Source organism: Lepidochelys kempii, chromosome 8, assembly GCF_965140265.1.
Source record: "Lepidochelys kempii isolate rLepKem1 chromosome 8, rLepKem1.hap2, whole genome shotgun sequence".
Lineage (NCBI taxonomy): Eukaryota > Metazoa > Chordata > Testudines > Cheloniidae > Lepidochelys > Lepidochelys kempii.
The window spans coordinates 84,886,725-84,911,702 of NC_133263.1; the positions used below are offsets into that span (position 1 = coordinate 84,886,725).

At 41.1% G+C, this 24,978-nt stretch overlaps 1 protein-coding gene across 1 annotated transcript; it reads right to left on the minus strand.

Moving 5' to 3' along the window:
• Positions 1-1,026: 1,026 nt before the first annotated feature.
• Positions 1,027-18,817, minus strand: LHX8 (LIM homeobox 8). The gene is made up of 8 exons (XM_073358236.1): positions 18,731-18,817; positions 18,488-18,649; positions 12,926-13,047; positions 11,032-11,252; positions 10,437-10,540; positions 4,659-4,754; positions 3,578-3,761; positions 1,027-1,421 (listed from the first exon to the last, which is right to left on the minus strand). The coding sequence occupies exons 1-8, from the start codon at positions 18,803-18,805 to the stop codon at positions 1,345-1,347; spliced, it is 1,041 nt and encodes a 346-aa protein (XP_073214337.1). The 5' UTR covers positions 18,806-18,817; the 3' UTR covers positions 1,027-1,344.
• Positions 18,818-24,978: the final 6,161 nt, after the last annotated feature.

The following is a 24,978-nucleotide window of genomic DNA, read 5'->3' on the forward strand; positions in this document are numbered from 1 at the left end:
TCCTTCTCAGGGAGGCAAGCACTTCACAGTCCAGGCCATAGTGAGGGCTTGAATTGTGAGGAGAGTTCTCCTCAGCAATCCTACCAGACAAAAAGATGGTAGGCTGCTGGAGAAATACCGAAACTAGTGGCAGAACAGGGCGCAGAATTTGCATGTTCAAGGGGAGGCCTGCAGGAGGCAGTGGCTGCCCTGCAAAGCTTGAAGTCTTGCTGGAACTGCCAGCATCCACTCCATCATTTTTCTAGCCTTGCATATAGACAATTGCCCAAACAATAGCAGCAGCAAATGTGAATTCCCCCTCTGCATAGCCTTTTGACTTGGGTGTGAGCTTCTGAAGCTAACCCCATTTCACTTCAATGAGATGGTGACCACTGAAGTCAACGCTAGAAGCTGCTTCAGCAATATCCTCCTGCTAAACCAGATTATAGCGTCTGTGCTGTTTCTCATTTACTTCACATCCAGGGTATGAAGTTTGTTTTGAACTGGTCTTCATCCCCCACCCAAAAAGGGTTACCTAGTATTTTTCCCCCTCTCCACAGAAGATACTGGGCAGTATTGTGCTCTACAGTGCAAATATGTGTTAGTCATAATTTCATTTTGTGGAATATGTTTGAAATATTTCAAACAATGTAAGCTTATAAAAAAATTTTAAGTTAATTGACATTGCTGCCTAATCCTGGGGGAAGGCCAAAGTTAACTGCATCATTTAGGTCTAATGTGCCTACGTGTACAAGGGACATGGTCTGAAAATTGAAGATTAAAACTGTGCTTCCCTTTATAATTACTCATCGTTCAACCATAAACACAATAACGTGTTTGTTTAGCATGCTGCAACAGAGGGTTTATTCAGCTCATTTTGAAAATATTTGCAAATGAAATTTATTTTGCCAACTCACAGACATAAGCTTTAAAGTATAGGCTGTATATAACTCAAATACAGGTAATACTTTTTATAACAATAACTTACAGATACAAACTAATGATAAACTACAATTTCACAAAGAATTGTAAACATTTTGCACAATTATCAGTCCTTTCTTTTAGGCAAAGTGCTCTTGATGAAGAATAAATTAACAAATACATAACTAGAGTGGACTACTTCCAGACAATACAAAAAAGGTGTTTAATAAGCCTTGTAAACAACATATAGTTATTTATGCAGAATCCATAAAAGTGTCTTGCAGGCCAACTATACTTCCGTACTTGGGCAGCAAAATGGTCTTGAAAATGCTTTGGATGTTAAATAAAAAATTAACATTAATATCTTTTCAACGATATTTTAATACACAATAAATGACTCTTAAGAGTACATCCTTACTAGCTTTTATCCCTGAAAGAAAGGAATTAGGTGTGACTTATTGGCAGTTGTGTCATTGAATGGGGTAGCAAGGGCTGGAGTCCAAGTGCTGTAGGTGAATGAGCTACAAAAATAGAAAGATTTATTGGTCAACTGCATTGAAAGTAGAAAACATTGTAAGCTAGTAAAAAACCTCACTGTACTATGATGACTGGGCCACAAGTGAGCTGCACTAATTTCACTAACCTCAGCAAGAGCTCTTCTCTAGCACAATGGTTCTCAACCTTTCCAGACTACTGTACCCCTTTCAAGAGTCTAATTTGTCTTGCATGCCCCAAGTTTCACCTTCCTTAAAAACTACTTGCTCACAAAAATCAGACATAAAAATACAGAAGTGTCACAGCACACTATTGCTGAAACATTGCTTACTTTCATTTTTACCATAAAATCATAAATTGAAATGTAATATTTATATTCCAGTCTGGGTGATACTTGAACCTGTTTTTCACTTATGAGCCTTGTCTGAAGCCAAAGGTCCGCTGCCCGGGGCTGAAGCATGTAACTTAGCTACGCGGGGCCCTGCTTGTCATCCCTTAATGCAGACCCTGCACTTGCAACCCCCCTAAACCCATCCCATGACCTCCTGTGGGCTGCAACCCCCAGGTTGAAAAAAAACCCCTCATCTAGATGAGTTGAGTACCCCCTGGAAGACTTGAGTACCCCCAGGGGTACACATATCTCTGGTTGAGAACCACTGCTTTAGCACAGTTATAGGATCTAGCCAATTTTAATGGCATTACAATTGTTTCCAACTTCTTAATTCTGGGTCACAAGCTATTTGTGCCATTTCCATTCATGCATATTATCCTGCAGCTTGGGAATAAAGCAGACTGATGCTGTCTACATGGCAGATGTAACCATGTTTCCTGAGATGGTTGCAATACAATTGTTCCCTAACCCAATTACAAATATGGTTCATATATGTGTTGTAGACTTTTGTGTGGCAACTGAAGTCCAGCCTACATTACAAATTGGAACTAGATTTTGGTAACCTGGTTTGGAGATTACTGTAGTAGCCAGGTTTCTCTGTATGCCAATGTGGCGAGAGCCTTAGTCTGCAATGAAGTTGCTAAATGTTCCACTAATCTCTAGTACTCCTCTCAAGTCTTCAAATACAAATCCCAAACTAAAAATGTCTACAAATCCTGAATTGGAAAATAAAGTATTTAGAGTAAACACTTTTTCATTTAAGATTAACTAAAAATGAGCAATAATTACATTTTAGAATGAACAGCAACAAATGAAGTTTGTTTAATATAATTTCTCATCACCAGCACTATTATTATGTGGAAAGTACACAGTGATCTTCATATCCAAATCCTCAGCTACAAAGGGAGCAGCCACAGCAGTAGGTGATAGATAGGGCCCTACCAAATTCACCACCATGAAAAACGCATCATAAACTGTGAAATCTGGTCTCCCTCTGTGAAATCTGGTCTTTTGTGTGCTTTTACCCTATACTATACGGATTTCACAGGGGAGACCAGAGTTTCTCAAATTGGGGCTCTGGACCCAAAAAGAGTTGCAGAGGGGTCATAGGGTTATTTTAGGGGTGTTGTATACCCTTATTTCTTCACTGTCTTCAGAGCGGGGCAGCTGGAAAGCGGCGGCTGTTTACTGGGTGCCCAGCTCCGAAGGCAGCGCCCCGCCAGCAGCCGCACAGAAGTTGGGGTGGCAAGAGGATACCCTTACTTCTGCGCTGCTCCTTTCAGCGCTGTGTGGCCAGGGAGTAGCGGCGGCTCAGGGCTCAGCTGTGTGGCAGCAGTGCAGAAGGGCGGCCGTACCATACCAGGCCATTCTTACCTCTGCGCTGCTGCTGGTGACAGCACTGCCTTCAGAGCGGGGCTCCCGGCCAGCAGTACCGCAAACCCCACCCTGCATAACCTTGTGACCCATCCCCCCAACTCCTTTTTGGGTCAGGACCCTTACAGTTACAACACCGTGAAATTTTAGATTTAAATATCCAAAATAATTAAATTTACAATTTTTAAAATCCTCCGACCGTGAAATTGACCAAAATGGACTGTGAATTTGGTAGGGCCCTAGTAATAGGTGTTAAGAGATGTTAGAGGAGAATACTGGAAATGAAAAGTGATAGTCAGATCTCTTTACTATACTATTATTTACATTACCTAATAAATTCTCTTGCTTCAGCTAAAGAAAAGTATTGGTATTTTGTACTTAGATCTGAAGAGAATTACAGTAAGTTACTGTACCTACCGTCCATGTAACTATGTAGAGCAGTTAACATTGTCCCATCTTGGGGTACATATGCTGAGTATGCCATTTCTTCTAACATTGGTGGAGACAGCCTAGAGGGCTGAACTGCTGTGACAGGAGCAGTGGATGAATGATTAGGACTAACATGTTTCTTATGGCGTGCTCTACAGTTTTGAAACCATACCTGAAAAGGAGGAAAATGTAAATCATGTTTGATTGTATTGAGTTTTGACATTTAATTTAATAAAATCCTCAAGTTTATAGTTCAGCTGAAGCTAAATTCAGTGTCACAGAGCACATGGAACTAGGACTAGATCACCATTATATTGCTGACAAGAATGTTGAAATATCCTTGGTATGCCAGGTTGGATTTTTTTTTTTAAAAGTAATCTAGCCTCCATTTTTTAAAAGTTTGAACCCTTTAGCCAGGGATTATAGAAGTCAGCCATTCTTATAGAAATATTCTGTGAAGTTTTTAAGCCAGGAATGAGTAAAAAGGGAAAGGAAAGCCCTTACACTATGGTTGGATCATAGTGGTATTGTTTAATAAAGGGGGTCCCCCAGACACAAAGTTTGATTCTGGATTTGAACTTCCTTTACATTTTAGATAGCATGAGGATAGGTTTTGTCTCAGGACCCATATCTAGGCTGATCAGTAAATGACCTCTAAATCTTAGTTAGTGTTTGTGCAATGTATTGCAGCAGCTTTGAGGGACAGTGAGTAAATGCAATGAAATCTTGCTCAAAAATGAAATCAGTAAATTTCATTTTTGTCTCTAGCAAATTTTGTATCAACATAACGTATTCAATGAAGAGATACTTTTTTTTTTAACATAAAACTCATTTAGGTGTATTGTATCTCCCACCTAAAGTATGTGATGAAAAATGTACTGTATGCATCTAACAGATATGGGTGTCCTAAACAATCTTTGGTCAAAAGATTTGATCTGCAGTTATGTTTGAACGAGCAGATTAGATCTCTTTCCAACTAAGGAATTAGCAATTTTCGTACTTGCACTTTGAATAACTCAGATTTTGTATAACTTGGATTTTGTGTTAGTGAAATAACTTTAGTAGTCACCTGTATCACACGCCTGCTCAAGCCTGTTCTTTCTGCCAATTTTTGGAGTGTTTGTGCATCTGGATTGTTGTCTTGAGCAAACTGTGCTTGCATAACCTGAAAAGGTAAGAGGTTGGTTTTTTAAAAATTAAGTATTGTAAGTACTCTAGCAAATCAGATATTATTACAGACTTCTCTCAAATTTGTGGTCATATCCCTTCATTAATTTAAGGGAATGATACTCTTTAACCCCCAAGCACGTTGTCCCAGTTTATCTTTTTAAAATCACTATCTTCAGAGATAATCCCTTACTCTGAGTAATAAAATGGCCACAGACACTTAGAATTGGAAGAGGCATTTTTCTTTGTTCTGGTTTGCACTTGTCCGGGGGGTGGGGGGGGAGGAGAAAAAGAAATGCAGGAAGAACAACTGCACTAGAGGGGGATTGTGGCAGAAAATTCACTGCAGACTAACTTAAATGTTGTTGGTAGATAAAGCGTATAAACTGCAGACCATTGAATACATAATAGGGGCACAGAATGAACTTTCCGTGGTTGACAGGTTCAAAAAGATCAATCAATCTAGGTCTTGTGTTCTAAAGAGGATTCCCCACTTAATCCTTTTGCAGCTGCCCTGAAATATGTATGTAATTTTGAAGTCCTGAGTTCATGCCACATTTACCTTTAATTCATCTCTGAATGACACACAGGCTGCATATAACAGACCTACTACTGGCTAATCTCACTAAGCAATGCCAGACATAGCTCAGCATAGGATTAGGGTGGTATGGTGCAATGTTTTGAACCTGATCATTTGTCATTAAAAATGCATGGCATCTTTTGAAAAAACAGATATCTGTTTAACTTGTGTCTTGACTAAATTCTAATTTTGCCTAAATTCCTCCAGTAGCTTCAACTGGAAAAGAAATTTTCACTTCCTGTCCTAAACTGTGCATCATTGAGCAGTTTCTGTGTTTTACCCTTAGAGAATGACTGCATTTTGGTAGCTGGCAAATAATTCATGTGCTCAGAGACAAACTATATAGTTTATAAAGCACTTTAATTGGAGTCCTTTCATATGAAAGGACTCCAATTATAAAGGTGTTAGATTAGGAAAATTCTCACAAAGTGAAACTGCATGGCCCTTTGCTGGTGATTCTGTAGCGTCATAAAGGAAAATTTAAATTTGCTCATTTTTGGACTGTGGGGACCAATGATGCGTTTGCCATGTATGTATTTGCAAACTTTTTCATAGCTGGGACCAAACCGTTTCATGGACCACTTCCTCTCTCGTTTCCAATTTCATGGACCAACTCCTCCCTATCAATAGTACCATAAAATTCCAGTGGCAACTGCAGCAGTTGCTTCCATTGAGAAGCATGGAACAAAAGAGGCCCACAAGTGTTTTGTCTTTTTTGAGGCAAGTTAATCACACTCCCCCATTTGGATATTAATTTAACATCCCCTTTCCAGGTGTTCTGTTTCTCTTAGTTGGAAACAATAAGAGTCAGCCTGTTACCATCTAGCTCTCCATGGACGACAGTTTGTAAATCGGTGTGGTACTGCTAGATGGCACTTTTGTTTCATATGTGTAAGGGAACATTTGTAGGTTAGATGCAGTCTAAACTAGAGGGTTCTCTTCTTAGCTCTCCAGTTCACGTAAGAAGCTCGTTGACATCTTGTAAAGGTGAATCCAAAGCAGACATGGTTTATCAAGATTTAGGACAGCCTTAGAAACAGAATCACCTCTTTACTACATCATATAGCCCTCATGAATGCCACCTTGACTATAGTCTCCAGTCCAACACTTTAAGTACAGATAATTATCCACTCCATTTGACCCACACACCAGCATTTAGATTTGCCAGTGAGTTTGCTTTGAGTATGAACAATAGAATCCAGAGAATAAGAGCCTAAGAGACTTTATTGATAAAGTACTTTGATTTATACATATTATCTTTTAAATTGGTCGTGGAGATAGATTGATTTTGCCCATTGGATATTACCACATATTAGTCAATTTACCCATCCCTCTAAGATTTCATAAACTGAAGCTATAAACCTGAATCTATTCCATAATTTGACTTAGCTCATTTACAGAGCTAATATTTTACATCAGCAGCTATTTTCTAGTTTGTCTTAAATAGAAACCCATTCTGTCACTCAGAGTTTTATATGAAAAAAAGAGATAGTTTCTTACTTGTTAATTGGGTTCTCCATGTCCCAATATGCCAGCCCATATTGTGGGTATAAGTCCTCCTACCAGCAGATGGAAACAGGAAAAAAGTAAAGCTCTTGTGAAGTCAAAGTTTGTAAAGTGCTTTGAATACAGAGCACTACGTAAGAGTCAATTACTAAATTATTCCTCCTATGAAGGCAGTTAGCTGGATGAACCTCTTCAGACTTCCTGAGCATTAAAAATTCCATTCTGTTCATATTAAAATTCCATAAAAAGTTTAAGGGAGAAATTAGTCCCATCTTCACCAACACGAGAGATGGCAGGGTGGGATACCTAGGCTGATCGAGAATACTACCTCTCAATTTTCCACCTATTGAGCGTGAACTTGAACAGCACCTTCCAATTCCAAAACAGACATGTGGTGGGTACCAAAGAAGAACAGATGGATGGATTACAACATCTATAAGCCTAGACTTCCAAAAATGCGTTTCTAGAGGCTTCCCACATCAGGTCTCTCTAGTGATATAAAAAGGTATGCAACACACACCCATGTAGTTGCTTTACATATTTCTGGAAGAGAAACATTCCCCACACCCCCAGTCTCCATAGAAGCGCCTGTCAAATTATTCTGAATAGGAGACAAAGCTATCTATACCTGCCACCATATGCTGCTTCAATGTTGTTTTAAAACCAGAGATGACAGTGAAGCTGTTCTTGGGGCATTCACAAAGGATCTGATTTTCTAACTTAGAGTTTTCTTTAGATTTAGATAGAAGGAAGCCTTCATATGCTTGACATAAAGATAATACTGCATGTGTTCTTTCATGGCTCCAGAGAGAAACTTTCTGACCCAAGAGGGAAGACCAAGCAGGGCTACATGCCTGGTGGGATAGAACAATCTGAGCCCAGATCAAAAGATCATACCTAAGGAAGACATGGCGATTTAGAAAGAAGCATTAACTCCAGAAGCCAAGGACAATGCTCAATTTAGAAAATGCAATCTTCGAAAAGGCTCTGCCTATCGAGGTTAAGGGCAAAAGTAAGCTAAGGTTGCCTTAGATAGCAAAAGTCATTCAATCCTAAATCTAATGGGCCCTGAGACCTGAAGAATATTCCTCTCAATCATCCTGAGGAACTAGGATACCAATCATTTAACCTGAAAAGGGGCTTAAAGGTTTCATTTGCAGCAATTCAGAAGGTGTGCTGATTAGCGCAATTCCTATTCTCTTGGTGGGCTTTGGCTCCAGCTCAGCCAGTTGCTTTGGATTTCAGAATCTCAGCAATGTGAATAGCAGCAAGAGAAGGGAAATTTCTTCTTGCCTAGAACAAGAGTACAAGATACTTCTCTTTGTGTCCTCCTCCCTAACATTGCTGATATATACAATCTACATATTGCACTTCTGTTTGGATTATCACTCCCTACTCCTTCAACTTGTGGAGAAATGGCAAAGTGGGTTTTTGACAGTGGACTGAGAAACCAGTCTCCACCAAGAGCCAACAGCCACATTACTACGCCTTGGCTTAAGTGCTTCATGTCCATTACTACCACTCTATTGGGCTGTTCTAGGGGCAATTCCTACTGAATACTCTTTTTTTACAACTGCCAGGGAAGGAGGATAGGCTGGCCAGACAGAGCTCAGATCAAGGCAGCAGAGAAGTCAAATTTAAGAGTGGCTACTTGTAAAAAGCTTGCCAAGCACGCTATATCAGGCTGCTTCTTTAAGGAGTCCAAACCACCAATAAGAACATACTAGGCTAGAACTGTGAAGCACCTGTTAAGGAACTGAATCGTATCGTCGGTTTCAGAAACTGAGTCTGCAAAAGAAACATCTTGCTGACCTGAGTATCAGGCCTGACCTAAGATAGACACGAATTACTGAGCTGAAAAAGATTCTCAATCATTTGCTTCAATTTGTCACCCAGAGTTCCCAGAAAAGACTGCATCCTACTATCTACCAGGCGCATATATGCTTCTGATTCTATCTGCAGCAACCCACCATTCAGGTCAGGGATGACAGAGTGTCTCTCCTTCCAGAGAGCCACGGTAAGGAATACCACTTTGTCTTGGTGATTCTGGTATTCACCACAGAAGACAAGGCCCTAAATGTTCAGTGCTGACCCAGAATGAAAAACAGAAAGAGTGTGTTACACCATGTGCCCAATGGGAATGTGCACAAGTATGAAATGGGACACAAAGGGATGCCACCATTGTAGCCTGTAGGAGCTGGAATCTATTCCTGCTGTTACCCCTGTAATGATGGGGTTGACACTGGTCATAGATTTTATCTTGGGAAGGCTAAATCAGGTTTTTCCTCAAAGATCAAATGATCTGAACTATTCTATGACTGAAAAGCTATTTCTTTTCATGGGGGATAGTGACCAGAGACCTGGTCCAAAGCTGTAAATCTTAGTGGGCCATAATCAAGGCAGTCACGATGCTGGAGGAAGCCCTAGTGACAGAGGAGATTCAGCCAGCCAGCCCACTTTAGAGCAGACTTGACCACACAAGAGTTTTGATTCATCACCCCCCACAACACGCACAGTCTCCCATCTGTTCATCATAAGAAGTATATCCACTGACTGAGCTGGTATAGAGGGATGTTGGAAAATGCTTCATACTATACAGTATGTCCAAACCAAAAGAGTAAATTATGACCATGGTATTCTCACACTGCTTAAGTTTCAAATACACTCTTTCAGTATTTAACTTTGCCCTGACCCCACCCTCTCTATGAAAAATTTCTTTGATCTAAAATAGGTAGCACTGAGTACTGAAATGAAGATTCTGAAAAATAAGCCAACATTCCACTCTTAAATATAGAGGAGAATATGCTTTAATAGGTAGAGTCAAGATCTGAACGTTTTGGAAAATTCACTTATTAAGGAGGTGGGGAGAAAAAGCAAGGAATATTCATTCAACAGTCATTAATACTCATTTTGTAGGTCACATATATTTATAATCTTCAGTATACTTAAACATACCAGAGAGAGATTGGTCCTTCCTCCACGAAGGACAAACCAGCAGAAAGTAGTTCAATTATTGCACCCCCTTCGCCATATAAAATAAGGAAGGGTTAATTTGATTGGAGCCAACCTGAGAGTTCCTGTTTATGCTGATGTGAACATAATACTTTCCAATTCGGAGGACACAATCTTGATGGTCATTAAAAGGCAGATTGTGGTGGTATAATGAAATCTAAAACTCCAACACACTAGTGTCCTGAGAAGTACATTTCCTTTGTATATTTTTCATAATACATAATTCTGAAGATATTTTTTCTTTATTGCAATTATGCATAGTGATGTAAGCGTCTGATTAAATGGATTTCATCAAGCAGTCATACTAGATCAACATTTTGGTTTCCACTTTGCACAATTACTAGCTGCCCTGAGGGAAACAAAGCTAGAAGAGGAACTATTTCATATTAAACTGCTAAAGCGAACAAAGTATTCCAGAAACATGCCATGTCTTGATAATTTGTTAAATAGTTTAGAACAGAGAGAATAGTTTGCTCATATGTAATTATACTTATATTAATTTTCAGTCAGTCATTCATTGCATAAAATCTTTATGCATTTCTGAACTGTGTCCGTTTTCAGTGCTCACAATGCTGCCTCTACCTGGAGTTGATCCGCTGTGAAGCTGGTCCGAGCTCTTTTTGCTGGTTTTGGATGACTAACATCTTGTTCTGTTAGTAATGCTCCTTCCACACTAATCCCATTCCCTGATGTGGGGGGAAAAAAAAAACCTGTATATTGATAATTCAGAATGATATTAGTCATAAGTCACACTACTCTGGAAAAGATTTCTAATGTTTGTTAGCTGATTATTATGGAATTGTACAATGGACCCTGTCTTGTTCAAAGTTACTTTGGTATTAATTTGGAGTAGTTCCATTGACATCCAGATTTCACGGACATAAGAGAGAGCAGGATTTGGTCCAGCATTACATCTACAATGTCACAGACCAAGTGGATAAGCTAGACATATATTACTTTACTTTTTTTAGAACCATAGAAAGTGAGTTGAACATATTAGAATAAAAGAGTTAAATATATTGGGTAGTTTGAACATTATTAAGCATAAAGATGCATGTATTTCAACTAAAATAAAGCTAGAGAACTGCTTTTCTTATAAAGGAAGGTGAAATAGCAGCAAATTTAGTTAAGGCTAAATGACAGTCAAACTAGGAATTTAATAAAAGCAGCATATTACCATTTTCAACTTCTCTTTTTAGATTGTCCAACATACAATCATAATGTACTCTGCAAAGGACTTTCTCTTCAACCAAAGCAAACTCCTCTCCAGTGGAAAGCTGTCTTTTGCAGGAGAAGCAGGCAAAACATGCTAGGTGATACACATTTCCCTTAGCCCTTCGGACCCAGTCAGTAGAATGGATGTGCCTACCACAACGAGAACAACGGGTTCCATACCGCCTACAGCAAAGAAGGGAAAACAAAAGGCTAAGTCACAGAAATAATCATCTAAAATATGACCGTCACCCTAGGAAAATTAGTGACAATTTGATGGGGAAAACAGTCCATGGGATTCATATAAGTGCACTGACTCTGTTTATTGATTAGATGACAGTAGAATTTACATTGTTTTTCTGGGGAAAATTTTAAAAGTTTGCATCTGGTTGTTTTAAAAACAGGGCTAAAGCCCAATTACAAGTTTAATTCTTTCCTTAAGTCAGAAGGCAAAATATTCATTTAATCACTGAAGTGGAATCAAATATTCACTTATCTGCCGCTGTCTAACTACCCCTTTTAATCCATTGTCAACTGTCTCCCTATCCTATTTATCTCGTGTTCTATGACCTCCCAGTTATCCAAACATAGTCCACATAGTTATCCAAACATAGTCCATAGCCCAAATAATTTGGGTCTTAATTCTATTATATGTAACTACATAGTTCAGCTGCTAACTGAAAGTTAAAACAGAGAAAATATATCTAGAAAGCTTCTAGAGGGAAAGAGATTAGATTCCAGGGAGTAACAAGGGGGGGGGGGGGAAGTACAGCATCTAGTTTTGCTATAATCTTTAGAAGAACTTCAAATATCCAACTTTATCTAGAATATGGAGATAAATATTTTCCCATCAGAATCTGACTATTTTCAAGAGGAAAATAGTGACTAGAATATATCTATAATAAACATGGATATTTATTCTTTAGGAATACATGTGACACCAATATCTTCAAAAATGGATACTTAAAATTAGGCTACAAGAAACCTAAACAACTAGCCTAGTTTTTCAAAAGGGCTGAGCACCCATCAATATATTTTAAATTACTGTTTAGTTAATACTCTTTTGGTATTAGAGTGGTCATCAGCTGATCAGTTTATTTCACAGTTGAATATTCCCTACCTGCTTTGGATTTGGGGTGAAATCTTAGCTCCACTGAAGTCAATGGCAAAGCTCCCGTTGACTTCGAAAAGATGCCAGGACTTCACTCCTGATTTTGTCAAGTGCAATTCCCCTCAATTCCCTTTGAAGCCAGTACAAGTTACCATAACCCACATCTCACAGAATCATACCCTAATCTTGCACTGTGTACACACCTCCGAAACTAACTGCTCATAAATCAACACATTAGAATTATGGGAACATGCTGCTTACAGGTTGCATGGAAATACAAAACAGTAAAATATTATTTAAAAAAAATTAATACTTTTCTATCGTGTCCTAAGGGTCTTTGCTTATGTTACAAGGAATTATATCCACTTTTTCTTGGAATAGAACATCACAGCTCTACTTTGTAGTCTTGAACCAGCACTATTAAAAAAAAGTATTAATCTGTTGACTTTAGGGTCTGTATTATTGTAAGGGCCTTGACTTCTATTGTGGATGGTTTAGTTTCCTCACGGGCCTCAACAGTGAGGGATCTTTTCCATAAATGCTGTAGTTATTATATACAACATGGCACAAACTGCTTAAGGTTTCCCCAATCCCTTCTTAAGGCAATTGAGACTCTATAGCATAATGACTGCTGAAAATAGTGAAGGTGAAAGACAACTTAAATACCAGCCTAAGTGAACGTCCGGGTGTCATATTCACTTGTTACCTCAGAAAAATGAGCTCCATTTTTAAGAGTCATATGATGTACCTGAAATAATCAAGTTTGCAGAAAATATCTTTATCTTTGATGTAGCAGCTGGTATGCCTTCCTAGAGAGGTTCTGCAAACACTGCACGAGAGACAACGTACGTGCCAGCAAAGATCATTTACCTATGAAACGGAGAAAGAAGACGACATACTAATCTGGTAGCACAACTGTGAAGGAGTGTTTTTGATTTATGTAAATAGGGAGGCAAAAGTCCATACTTTTGCCATATGTACCACAGACTATCAGCATATACACCATAAAAAATAAATAAAGCCTTTGATTATGTAAAGCAACACATTAGGATTCTATAAAATAATGTTCCAAATTTCATCTATGTCAATTAAGACCTATGCTTGAAGTTAATAGAGATCCTCAGTACAAGCTTCTGTGGTTTTGTGTTTAAAGCATGATAATGGGAAGTAGGGGATCTGGGTTCTGTTCCTGGCACCAACACAGACTTCTTATGCCTAGTTCTGCTTTCACATCAGCTGAGTAATAAAATAGAATTTGGCCTCAAGTGACTTTGAAAAGTTATCTAACCTCTGTGCCTCTTTCTTTTCCCCTATCTGCAAAAAGATCTGACTAACAGAAAGCGCTAAATTCAATTGATATATAAAGTGCTTTGAGATTTAAGTTCAGAGAACATGTGTCAAATAGAACAAGCCATGAATTACATCTCAACCCCTTTGTTTTACCAACTGAGTCTGCATTCTTGTAATTAAGTTTATGGGCTAAGATTTTCAAAGCAGTTTAGGACTTATTTCCAAATGGTCTAGGGGATATATCAACCATTGTTTCTATAGTTTAAAATGTAAAATCTATAATGCTGTTTGACTTAGGTCTGGTCTACACCTAACACTTAGGTCTACCTTAGGTAAAAAATTTCATGTGCTGTGTGATGTGGTTAAGTTTATCTTACTCCTCCCTGCCCCGCAGATGCAGCTGGGTTGATGGAATTCTACAGTGATCGAATAACCCCTTTTGTCGCTGTAGCAAGTGTGTACACTACACTGCCACTGCAGCACTTGTTGTGTAGACATACCCTTAATCACAGAAAGTGAAGAGTAGGTGGTCAACAATTCTGAAAAGCTCTATAAATTTTTATTATCAATAGTCTACTTAGTCTTTTGGCAATATAAGCTGTTTGTCTATAATGTTAGTATTGTGCATTTTGTATTTATTGTGCATTTGATCAAGTGCAGAACAGATTTTCTACATTGGTCTCATTTAATATTTGCAGAGACAATAAATCAGTGTTGGTTACTGACCAAATTAAATGTTAAGGACTCCCAGTTATGATAAAAAGTAAGTAACATTATGGATAATACAACAACATTTTAATGAAAGTGGCAACCAAGCAACAAACTAGTTCAGAAATGTGCATTCTCAGAGCCAGATTCTAATCTCAGATACCTCAAACAATGAGATCTTCAAAATCTGTTTGCTGCATGCAGCAGAGTAGCAGATCTGATATAAGCAGCATTGTGTCTTTAGTCAAAGATCAGAATGCTGCCCTAAGAGTCGTAGTTGACTTATTACAGTAACCTACAAAATACATGTATGCATATGAAGGATGTTTTGAGGAGAAATAAACTTCAGCCTGTTATACTAAAATATAAAGTTGTTTGCATATTGTCCAGCATTCTCTCTCAATATATAATCATATTGGCAGCAGTCTTTATTGAAACACAGACAAAACAAATTGACAGATTTATCAGTACACCACAATTTAATGCTGATCTACACCTCTCAATATCCTTTTCCATGGTAAGAAACTACCCTGCTGAAAATGGCAGTCAGCAATTGGCCCTCCCAAGCCAGGCCAAAAATGGTTATACTGCTACTGGAGGTGGAACAAAAGCATCTGGGCTGAACGAAGCCTCAATGGCTCTAGGGAAATACTCAGAAAATTTTCTTAGTACAGACCATTTTCCACTATTGCTAACAATGGTTTTGGCTTTACTAGCGTTAGTAAACCCTGGTGTAGATGAGCTGCTAGCGTTAAGCCCCATGTCACATGAAACTGCTCAGAACAAATTTAAACAACATGATGCTTAAAATTCTGGCAACAGCCCAGAGCCTATTTATCATAGGGTTCCTAATGCTGCTAGCACTATCCTGTAGAAAGGACAAACCACACTTTAATTGTCCTCAATATAGTGTTGTCCCATCTACATTCCTATTTAACCATATACTGAACATTGATTTAGGAGACCCATTGGTAACAACCACTGTCAGCAATGTGTCAGTTTCCTAGTGTAAATAGGAATAGAAAGAGTCAGACATCTGAGTAGCATGGAACACTAGATATTTATATCTATTTTAAACCCTCTCTCATGTAAGTGGTACAGACTATTCATACTTGCACCTATATTCAGCTTCTATCTAAATTGCAAATTCTGCAGTTTTTAGACAGGGGAAAACTGATGCTCAGAGTGGTTAAGTGACTTATGCAGAGCACCACTGGGAGTCAGAGTTGGTAAAACTGAGTTCCAATCCCAATCCCACCATACTTTAGCCACTTAAGAGCATTGTTACCAAAAACGGTGCACAAAAGGAGAGGGGGATTTCCTAGAAGGAAAGATGAAGGGACATTCTTTTCAAGGTACTTTCCCCTCTATCTAAACCCATCAATGAATAATAAAGCAGCATAAATATATAATATACATCCTCTACCCTTACCCCTCCAACCCTCAAGACAACGTTTGAATTGAAAGGGCGAACAGAAAGCGTAGAGAGAGAGAAGAAATTTAAAATGCCTCAAGCAGTGCTACCTGTTCTGACAACGTTTTGAGAGCGTTGGGTAAGTGGTTGTTTATTTATGGAGCTTATGGAGTCAAGTGATTAAGTGACTTTTTTTTAAAAATGATAGGTAAATTGTCTAACCTCGTGGTTGTGGAAAAAAGCTGGAAAGCCTGACCCGAGTGCACCCAAAAGCCTCTAACCCAGACCCAAGTGTATCCTAAAGGCTCTAACAAGTTTTATTTTTAAAAGTCTTGTGGTTTTGTAACCAGTCTCTTGATCTTTTAAGATCTGACTCATGATTTTTGAACACTTGAGACTGGTAATACTGCTCCAGTGCAATGTAGCTTCTTCTCCCACTGCAGAAGCTACTAAACCATACCAAGAGGTTTAACTTATTTCTATAGCTCAAGAACAGTTCTGAAGAGCAACTTTACCTTCAGAATGCCAAAGTGCACAAAATGGCTAATTATTAGCTGCTGACAATGTAACTGGCATGATAGAGGACAGGAAAAAGAAACTGCCCATGGCCTGAGCAGCTTACCAACTTATTTTTAAAGAAAGTGTTTCCTGAGGCAACATATTCCTGGAATTCCAAAAATGCTAGAATTCTCTCAAAGTAGCATCAACAATTTGACTTTCAGCTAAAGCCCCCCCACTTCCTGTAAACACTTACTCATGTGCTTAATTTTACACATAGGAGTAGTCCCATTGGCCGCAATGAGACTGCTCTCACATGTAATGTTAAGAACATACATGTCTGCAGGATCAGGGACAAATATGAGAAAATAAAACACCAGGCTGCCAGTTTTTTGGGGGGAATGGACGAGGAACAATTGTCTAGAACGTGTGTCAAGGACGAGGCAAATTTCATTAGGCCGAATTAAGTCATCCATAATGCAGACAGACTGTACAGAACTTCCATATCTGTGCAGCTCCCTGATCAAATCCAGGGCCAACTGTCAGCAGCGAACACATTTTTAAGACTTTAAATTCTGTTTACACCCAGTGCTCCCACATTTATATCATTACGTGAAATATTTTTGCTAAACAGCCTTTTGTCTGTTCTAGACAAGGCCTAAATTGTGGGTAGTGTGGTATTTTACTTTGTGAATATGCATGTTAAACTCCATGGAGTTCAGACCATTGGTTCTCTATTGAACAAATCATATTTAAACTCAGGTTAGTGGTTGGTGATTTGTACCACATTATTCACATGTCATTCATCACTTACAAAGTGCGCTTAGTAGGGCAGCTCCACAGATACTAAATGAGGGATTACTGTACTTTGCATAACCCAGCGGCACTAATAACAAGGAACAAGACTGTGAATTAAGCACCCAGGTATTTGTGGTTGAAGTGAAACCAGTAAAACTCATATATAGCGTGGCTTATGGAGAGATTGTTCTGTACTAGATACTGTAAATTCTCAACCCTTAAATACAAAATATAACAACTCCCTTTCTAACAGTTACTGATTAGTCAGACTGAAATCAAAGTGTATGATGAATTTTTCCGGGTACTTTCACAATACAGGTAGTTACATATTTAATCATTTTATTAAGATGATGTTATTAACCAACCAAACTGCTCACAGAGGTTCCCATATTAGCAGCCATGTGCTTTTGATGTAATTTGTTTTTATGTAATTTCAGAACTAGTTCTGAAACAATGGGAGTTGCCCATTAAATTAATTATGCTTATTTAAAATACTTCATATCACAAAACGTTAACATGTATTTTTTGTAAGACACCAGGGGTAACTCAATGATATCAATGGGAGTTGCGCCATTAACTTAAGTGGGGCCAGCATTTCACGGGACCTGGATATTATTTTGCAAAGTTTTAGAGGGATGCAATTTGAAATGGCCAATACATGAAACCATGAAAAATGAACATACTGGGTTTTAACATGGTGGTAGCAAAACCAAAGAGAGGACACTGTTTTACAGTTTTCAACTTTACCAACAGATCGCTAGTAAAACTTATCTTTTCCAGAATGGAACAGTTCAAGGTGAAGATAGAAGGGCAAAAAACTCGGCGTTTTAGGTTTTGCTGATCATAAGACACAAATGGTGAATTGTTTGAAGTTATTTTACTAAATGCAAAAAAGTCGATAGTCTCCCGAGTCAAATTCCTGATAGGATTTCAAATGGAAAAGGCGTTGTATTCTTGCCGCTACGGATCTGTAAAGGTTTGCATCATAGATCGGGGACAAGGGAGGGAGGGAAAGCAGCAAACCCCCAAGAACCATTGGAAAAAGAAAGAAGCGGTTTCAAAAAAAAAAAAAGGAAGCGAAATTATTCACTGAGCGCTCGCCACATTACCAGCCTCCCCTGCCCAGCTGCCGAGCCTGAAGCGCGAGCAGCCCGTTGCTCACGAGGGACCCCACACAACAGTTTGCACCAAGAGCCAGATACTCCGATGAAACTAATCAGGATGTTTCGGCTACGATCTGTGTTGCTCTCACATTGGTCCCCCCCCAGCGCTGTGTACGCCAGGGAGTAGCGGGGGGCCACATTCGCCTCCAGCCTAGCGCAAGCCTGGGAGAGGAAAGGGGTGAACCGGGCGCGCGGGCGGCCAGCCGGTCACCCCGCATTTAACCCGGCTGGGGAGGCGATGCCTGCCCGGAGGGGCATTGCAGCCAAGGCAGCTGGTGCTAACGAGCTGGCGCCGGGCAGGGTTCAAGAGGGGCGGGCTCTCCGCTGAAGCCAGGGGCGCCCTCGGACTCCAGCCTAGCTCGGGGGGCCGGCGCTGACTGGGAACCGCGGAGCTCCAGCTCCCCGGGGCCCGGCCCGGCCCGGCCCGGCGCGCACTCACCTTGAGCAGGTACTTGTCCACGATCTCCAGGCCGCAGCTGCTGCACAGGCACTTGCTGGGGGCGCAGCCGGAGGCCGAGGCCATGGACCGGGGCGAGGAGGAGGGGGACAGCGGGGCCGAGGAAGAGCAGGAGTCCTCGTCCCCTGCTGCCTCAGGGCTCACCTGGGGGAGAGCGGGGGGGCCTGTTAGCGCGCTCGGACCGCCCCGCGCCGCCCTCTGCGCCCCCGCCGCGCGGGCACTTACCAGCTCCCCTTCCCCGGCGCCTTTCCGCCGCCTTCCCCCCGCCGGGGCCGCCGCTCTCCCGCACTCCTCGGCCATGAGCCCCGGGAACTGCAGGGGGAAACGGGAGAGCTGAGCGCGCCGCAGCCCCCCCACCCCCAGCTCCTCCCCGGGCGGAGGAGGCCACCTGGAGCCGGAGGCGACGCCCGCGGGCTCCTGGGGGGCGGGCGGTGGCAGCGAGCGCGCCCGCGGTGCCCCAGGAGCGCGCCTGACCCCCGTGGTGGGGGCAGAAGGTTAAAATCCTTCCCCCTCCTCCAGCCGGGCTTGGGGGGGGGTTATTTCTTTAATAACGGCAATTAAAAGGGCAAGGCTGGGCCGTGCAGAGCGGCCCCGCGCTGGAGAACCCCGAAGGGAGAGCGCGTTAATGGGACACTCGACAGCTAATTACAGCGGGGTTTCAGCAGCCTGGCGTTTGTTCCGGGGACGCTTTGAATGAAAAGGCTTCGGCGTCAAGGGAGCTAGCGGCTCTCCGGTAAACTTGCTGCAATTAGAGCCGCCAGTGACTGACACTCGCTTCTTTAAGGTGTAAATTGCCACTTAAGAGCCCAATAAGAGACAACAGTTGAGCTCCTAAAGGATTATTTTTACCCGGCGCAGAAAGCCGATCGAATAATGGAAAATATCCAGCTGAATTTAATGTGGTGCCATTAAAAAAATCGCACCTTTGTTCAATCGAGGGTCAACGTTTTTTAAAGCAATACAGCCGGGAGCGCAGTTACACAAATCCTCCCAGCTCTACGGACACGTTGCGTTTCGGAAAGTGCGTGTGTGTTTGTTTTGATACACGCACCCCACAGCTACTTCCTAGTTTCCCAAGCTTACTGAAATCACCCTATAGCTACGGGGGGAGGATAGCCACTTTTTGGTTCCTTAAAATGAAAAAATGTAAAGGTTAAATCTTCCTATATACATTTAGTACAAATCTACAGATCAACGGATCTAATATAGCTTAAAAATCCCGAAGCCTTGAACATTCACTACGCGAGATAGTCGTTCTGATTGGAAAATTATCTTCACAGTATCATTCCGGATTTTTTTTTAAACTTTGAACTAAACATGGAAGTTTCGCTCCGGTCATAATAGCCGCGAGCTCCTGAATACTTTAAATATTCCTAAGCAAGTTAATAGAGTCAGAGCCCACTTCTCCCTCTCATATTTAAAGCTCGGTCTCTGTTTTGTGCGTACACATTTGCCAAACTACGGTCTATTTAAGATCACCAGCTTTTACAGCGTTGATGACTTAAATGTGGAGTACTAGTATCGGTTTACAGCTTTAATGTTCAAACTATCTTGCTGATTTGAATGTTCATTTATCCAGACTAATTTAAAGGCCCTAATGGGTCTAAAAGCTAAACAATTTCGCCCCCCCCCCCCGGCCTCTTCCTCTAGACGTGCTTCGCAAATTATTATCCACTGCCACGTCTAAAGAAACTCGAAAAATTATGGAGCCCGAAGGTTGGTAACGTTAGCCTGCATCTCTGAGAAACCGACCACTCGCCTTCCCGGCAGCGCTTCTGGGTTTTGCCTAGGATCAGCTCACCTTCTCAGTGGAAATACCAAGCGCAGGAATGTCCTTGTCTTCTAGTTTACACACAAACATCGGATCGCTCTTCCAATACATGGCACTGCTAGGACCTCTTATCACATACCAACTCCAGAAAGGGCTGCGCTTCCACCGACAGAGAAAACACAAAAGCACCTTTGAAGGGTGGAAAAAAAAAAAACTCCAAGGCCCGTATGTTGCTACTACTTGCAAGGCTGTTCTTAGGATCCAGTTCCCAACTTCACTGATGTGAGGCCCTTCAGAAAAAAAAGTTTTGTTTTCAAGTGGGTGGAACCTCACAAAGAAAAAAAAAAAACCTTGCAGCCTTTTGCTGGCTTTCTAGCCTCACCTCCTCGTGTAAAACCCGCCTTCTGTACATGTTAAGATCTTTATCGTTACAAGCAAACTTGCTCCAGATTTTTGCTCTTAAAAAAAAAAAAAAAAAACAGGCACCGGTGTGTGTGTGTGTGTGTGTGTTTTTTTTAAAGCTCCGTCTTCATCGTTTGCCACAGCTTCTCCTCCAACCCTAAACAAAGATTCAGGTTACACCTCTTTCTGTATTAACAAAGACGCCAAATATCAGGGAAAGCAAGAGGGTGTGTGAACTGTAGGCTTTATCTGTTCTACTGAAATCCGAAGCCCGAATATGTTTGTTTCGTCCACAGAAACGCAGCAGAGTCTAAAACCACCTAACTACGTTCTGTTCTTACCCATATCGCCAAGTTCCTATCGGTAAAAGCTTTCTCATTAAGATTAAAAAAGGGAACATCTGAGCAGCCTAAAGCTTATGGCATTGCTGTAGTTTTGAAATCAAGCCTAAAAGAATAAAATGTGTTGCTAATTAGCGTCCGTATCTTTGATCGTGACCTGGGCAAAGCCTGGTGTGAGTTGGCTGTCCACTGCCCAGAGAATTTCTGGAAAGTTAGAGGCGATTCTGATCGGTAAATGATTCAGTGCCGATTATTTGTGCGTTTTTCATACGATTGTGACATTCCCCATAGAGCTCCACCAAACACAAGGGAACCGGTGCGTTCTGAACCCTTTCCCTAGAATCAAGCCACAACTTCTGCAACTTGCAGGTGAGGCGGTAAATACGCTGTGTCTGCTTCTGTGTAGGTATTTAACTAAATCATATCCATGTGGTTTTAATTAAAGTTGTGTTTATTTTCCCATTCCTCTCTCCCGTTTTTGTTTTGTTTTGGAGCTCTCTAAAGGTAAATGTATAGATGCAAGGCATTTTTGCCAACGCTATGTAAAACAGACTGCAAGCGGTTGATTCAGCTGTTTATACATTTGGAAACAATGCAAGTTTCTCTGACGATAAGGGTGAGTCTTCTTATTTTCAAGAGATCCTGCGAGGAGATAAACATTGTTACTTAATGCACACCTCCAGCCTTCTGAAAATGTTATCCAGATTACAGACCGATGTTGCGAAATCTTAAATACCTGAATAACTTTCACACCGGTGGATAGTTTCCATTGAGTTCAGAAAGTCACTGGCTACAGCTACTCAATCACTTGCAAAGATGTTTGCATAGATCGGGCCCTAGGAGATTTCTCCTTAGACAAAAATCGACCCTAAACCCGATCGGACCCTAGATAGAGTTTAGCTTTCAACCTAATCCTAATATCCGTGTCAGCTATTGGCACGGTAAACTCGAAAAGACAGCAAGCACACGGTATTTTTTTTTTAATTATTATGACTAGGTTTCTGACAGTTGGTATGATAGAAAGCCTAGCCACCCGAAATGGCTGAACTCCGAGAGCTGGAAGACTGGGGCTAGGGTTTCAAACAGCATTTAGGGCTGTATTTTTAAACATTCCGCCTAATGCCTTGTCCAGAGAATCTTCCTGAAGTGTCGTTAGCTCTCTACAGATTCAGACGGAGGATGAAGAAACTTCTGCTGGCAAAATAAAATCGAGAAGGGAGCACAAAGCCTCCGAAGAGCTCCAGAAAAGGTGGGTTTCTCTAACTTCAGAGATTTGGATTGAAAGAGGGGGGCTTTCCCGTCGTGCTTCCCCCTCAGTTACAATATAAAATGGTTTTAAATGCACAGTATATTAATGTTTAGATTTGTATTTACTTATTTTGAAGGGGACAACTAATGCTGGAGGATTTCAAAATACCAGCTCCCTTTGGGAAATACCTCCCAGTTTGGGAAAAGAGGTTGAGTTAATCGTTTGTGTCTACATTGTAAACAAAGATCGGTTTTGTATGTGACCTTCGCTTTACAAATGACTTGTCTGGCAGCTTTACCATCAGAATGGTGTGGTGAGACCACTTTTACCAGGCGTTCAGGAGCTGTGGGTTCGGCCAGTTATCTATCTCCCTGACGTGACTGGGCTACATTTAAATGTTACATTTACTTTCATGTTAGGACAGCACACAATAGAAATCTAAACAAGTGATAGAGGTGGTAGGTTCCTGCTTCCCAGGAAGTTCAATTTCTCAAAGTATTTGACTTCAGATCCCCGCTTATTCTAGAGTTTTTTAGACTCTGTAAGCGAATCTCATTTCTTCCCTGGCCTTTAAGGGTCCTTTGGTTTACCTATAGCTTCTAAGCCCACGTCACTGAGGCTTAGCTCCTGAGATTAAAGAGAAGGAAACTCCCCTACCCTTGCTGGAAAAAGGATTTTTAATCAGGACGCGCGTTGAAGTACACTTGATGAGAATCATTCCAGCTGGAAAAATATATTACCTTGGTTGTATGTAATAAATGGATCTGCACCTATATAATACACGAGGCTGCCCTTAGGATACCTTCTTACATGTGCATAGAGGAGATCCACCCCAAACACCATAACCTCAGCAAGGGGCGCCTTACTCCTGTGGGAAGAAAAACCAGTGTTCCTCTGTCCCCGGGCTCTCCCGAATTAAGGACTGGCAGACGATGCTCCCGGTAGAGTCACTCCGCTGCTCTGCGTTGGTGGAGAACCCGGGAGCAGAGGGCATGAAAGGACCGAGCCCATCCTGCCGGAAGCGGGCAGGCACAGTATAATTGTACAGTGCTGAGCCGTAACGTGTAATCGCCTAATAATGTTTGTGCCACCTTGACATTCTTATCGAAAGCATCAAACTGATATTTTCCCCCTTGGCTTTCACCGCAGGGACCTTTATAAACCCCCTTCATCAGTGGGATGAAATTAAGCCTGCATTGATGGTAGTCCCTTGAAACTCGATATTTAAAGGCTATAAATCTGAATTAGCAAATTATAATTGACGTAGTGAGGTCCCACTAAGTTGACTAGGCAGCATTTTGCATTTGCTCCTCACAGGGAATAACCACATGTTTGGGTCCTGAAAATAACTTAACCTGAAGGTGCAAGCAATTATGGAGCTGATCCTAGCATGCCAGGACCTCCCCTCCTTCCTTCCTTCCTTCTCTCTTCCACCCACCCTTACCCCGCTGTGTGACATTAGACTTTATAATCTGTTTTAAATGATTCGATACAAAACAAGCCTCTGTTCTGAGGAGCTCGAAAAAGACACATAATCGAGGGAAATTATGTGTCGAGTAGAATGTCTGAAGGAATTTTGTTTCAACTCAGGTCCCTTTCTGTATCTGAGGTGCTTGGAGTAAGCTGTGTTTACTTGTCTGGTGTCCTTTCTTCGCTCTTTGAAGGGATGGCCCCTTATGTTCTTGTTGCATCTCACTGGGAACTGGTGGTTAGCTTGATCTAAAACAACTATATAGGGTTTTTTGAGAGAGGAAAAATATTAGAAATTGGAGCCAACACAATCAGTACATACAGTGCCCTCAGATAGAAAGAGGTGTTTTTTCCCCAAACATACAGAAGTAATTAGCAATGTATTTCCAGAGCAAAATAGATTTCCCTGTATGTCCCTTTATTCTCCAGGTTTTTTAAAAAAAAGATATCAGCAGTTGCGAATGTCAATAGCACTTAATGTTAGAAACACCCCAGCCATTCAAGTCTCTTGACTTCCTCTACAGATGTCCCAACAATTGCCTTTTCTTATCAGCTGTTCCACACAAGCCCCCTTCTTCTTTTTGTCTCTTTGAATTAATGCACTAATGTCACCTTTTGGCATCTATTGGAATGGCTTTGAATTGACAAGATTAAAAAGTCCCAGGCTTTGGGAAATGTCTCCGCTACATCTCATTTTGGTTCGGGAATGCGGCCCCGAGAGCTTAAAATGTAATATTTTAATTCCGTTATAGCAGGAGAAAGTCTTATTGAGAGAGACAGGTTCAAGAGCGCGCTCTGTCCCATGCTCTGGGTCAGGTTGTTCCGAGCACAGGAAAACATTTTGTGCTATCTCAAAAGACGCGCTCTCCATGCAGTATCGTATATAAGATCGGGCTGCGAAACAGAAACTTCTTTGTCTAGAACACGTTATTTGGGACAGAAAAACACGGTTACGTTGGGTTGCTTTAAAAAATTTTGAATGCATTTTATTTATTCGGAGTTGGTTTAAATTCTACACGAATATATAATGTATATTATTATATATATAAAAGACTAAAGAGAAGGACCATGTTCAACTCAGTCTATCCAGTCTGTTTGCTGCTCTTTTGCTGCAGAGCGCGTGGGGACCTTTTTCGCACCCCTGAGCACTATAATGGTACCCATTTAGGCTGTAGGGTAGCCCGGCCAGCATTGCCCATGTAGGAGGAATTCTAAGGGTGACACTCAACCTGTGTCTGGT